This window comes from Temnothorax curvispinosus, unplaced genomic scaffold, assembly GCF_003070985.1.
Source record: "Temnothorax curvispinosus isolate PA1 unplaced genomic scaffold, ASM307098v1 QBEX01007537.1, whole genome shotgun sequence".
Lineage (NCBI taxonomy): Eukaryota > Metazoa > Arthropoda > Insecta > Hymenoptera > Formicidae > Temnothorax > Temnothorax curvispinosus.
This window is the reverse complement of record NW_020217317.1, coordinates 1-2,192: the sequence shown is the minus strand read 5'-3', so window position 1 is coordinate 2,192 and position 2,192 is coordinate 1. Positions and strand designations below refer to the sequence as shown.

At 38.0% G+C, this 2,192-nt stretch overlaps 1 protein-coding gene across 1 annotated transcript; it reads left to right on the top strand.

Annotated features, from left to right (window-relative positions):
- Window positions 1–259: 259 nt before the first annotated feature.
- LOC112457137 lies at window positions 260–1,055 on the top strand. Its single transcript, XM_025020037.1, has 2 exons — window positions 260–645; window positions 960–1,055. The coding sequence occupies exons 1-2, from the start codon at window positions 391–393 to the stop codon at window positions 1,053–1,055; spliced, it is 351 nt and encodes a 116-aa protein (XP_024875805.1). The 5' UTR covers window positions 260–390.
- Window positions 1,056–2,192: the final 1,137 nt, after the last annotated feature.

The following is a 2,192-nucleotide window of genomic DNA, read 5'->3' as shown; positions in this document are numbered from 1 at the left end:
CACTTTTCTTGTGTTAACAATAATTTATTTTCTACATTAATAACATGATTTTTTTAAGAAGAAAGCGTACATATTGGCCAAGAGTGGATTTCTATTATTTACGTTTTTTCTGTTTTTTATTTTTTTTATACAGTTTATTTTCAAAATAAAGATAATATAGTTTCATTAAATATTATTTATGTAATTGATCAATTTTACTAACATTTTTTGTTATTAGTTTCATTACTTTTAAATAAGAGACACACGATAGTGTTTCACGCCTAGTGTGGGAAGGGATATTTTATTGTCATATGCATCAATGTCATAATATATATTTTATTCATAAATCAACATCAGAAGGGATACGCGAGACATAACAGACGAGCCAAGTCAGCCGACGTGCTAACGCATATGAACGCATACGCCGACTTTCGAACCGGCTATGGCTATGGCTATGCTTATGTGTGCGCTCTTCTACCCGCCCGAAGCTGGCCGAGCCGCGCCGAGTCGCCGCCGAGCGCCCAGCGCACACGTACACGGCTCCGTCAGCTGTGTGCGTGTCCCCACCAGGCGCGCAGGCAGCGGGCAAACAGCACCATTGGCACCTCTGAACACAGCCCTTGTCAGTATGTTACCACGGAAATTCCCCATAAGCTGCTCTTACTAGTGAGAATCGTTTGTCCCAAAGTTTAGCCTAATTACGTAATAAATCTCATTAAAATTAGGCTCATTTTAATCAGTAAGATCAGCCGCAAGCTGGTACAGAGCCGGATTTTGCATTTTGGCTCTTAAAAATTTATTATAAATAAAATACGGACTCGCAGCTGACCCAACCTGACCCGTGTCTAGCTGCGCGTTTCCCCACATTTATTATAAATTTTATTTCGATCCTTTTTCCAAAATCCGGCTCTGTACCAGCTTGCGGCTGATCTTACTGATTAAAACGAGCATAAGTAAAATGTGATTCGTCAATTAATTAGGCTAAACTTTGGGAAAAGCGAATCCGTAATTCCCGACCGGCCGACAGAGGTCTCCACTCTTACTCCTGTCGACCCTTAATGTGCCGCACTGGCTAGCGGAACGAGACGGTAGTAGGGATGGGCGATGTTTCTCGATTAATCGAAAAAGCCGATATTTAATCGATTTTTAATCGATAGTTTTGTCCGATTAATTTTTCTTCCGATTAATCGATGTCCGATATTTTTTTCTCAACATCGATTAACTGACTTCACTAACTTCACTCATAGACATAGACCGGATGGAGTTTTCCACTAAACTAAAGACTAACCTGAGTTGGCCATTTGGCGACGTGAGTCACGTGGGTGCACATACAGGACGCAGAAAGTGCGGAAAGTGCGGAAACGCTTACCGCGTGGTAAGAAACTAACCAATCACTCTTTCGTTCTTACAGAAAAGCGATAAATTGATTGGCTACTGCATTGCTTTCTGCAGCGCGGCGTGCGTTTCTGTATACGGGTTGTTCGTGACCGAGTCGATCCCGCGAAGGGGAACGTTCAAACGTCGACGGTTGAAAGCAGTTGAAAGTGTTGAAACGTTCGCCCGGTTCGCACTTTGCCATTATTGAAGTTGAAGAAGAAGAAGAAGCAAGAATAAGATAAGAAGTTTTACGGGTGAACCACGGCTTGTTTTTGGCATCGTTCTGGATCCTGTGTGTACTGTGTAAAAGCTATATCTCAGGCTATTTTTTTAGTATCGTTCTGGATCCTGTATGTACTGTGTAAAAGCTATATCTCAGGCTATTTTGTTACAAGAAATAAGCACAAAAGGATATATAGATGCAACAAGAATATGAAATGGATAATTTACAAAAAGGTATTATAGTAAATATAACTGCAATTTATATTTTGATTGCGTGCATATATTGTAATAACAAAAGAAACCTAATCTACGTAAAATTTTAATTTAATCATAATGTTTAACTGATAATAATATTTTAACATTTATTGAAAAATTATATTTATAGATCCTTATATTTTATAAATCCTACTGATCCTAGAAAGCACACGATATATTTTAGAATAAATAATGAAAGCCTGCCATTTCCAGTGGGAGGACTGACTACATCTGAGTACATATCTTTAAAACGTATGTAAATAAAATTACACACATGCATAATTATTTTTAATTGCAGAAATATTATATTTATTTATTATTCCAGATAATGATGAGAAGGCGTATGTATATGTTCAAAA

What these genes read in the sequence shown, in the direction of transcription:
- LOC112457137 (XM_025020037.1), top strand. Translation starts at nt 391, where the DNA reads ATGAACGCATACGCCGACTTTCGAACCGGCTATGGCTATGGCTATGCT. An exon ending in CCCATAAGCTGCTCTTACTA is followed by an intron (nt 646 to 959) that starts GTGAGAATCGTT and finishes TCAATTAATTAG; the next exon opens with GCTAAACTTTGGGAAAAGCG.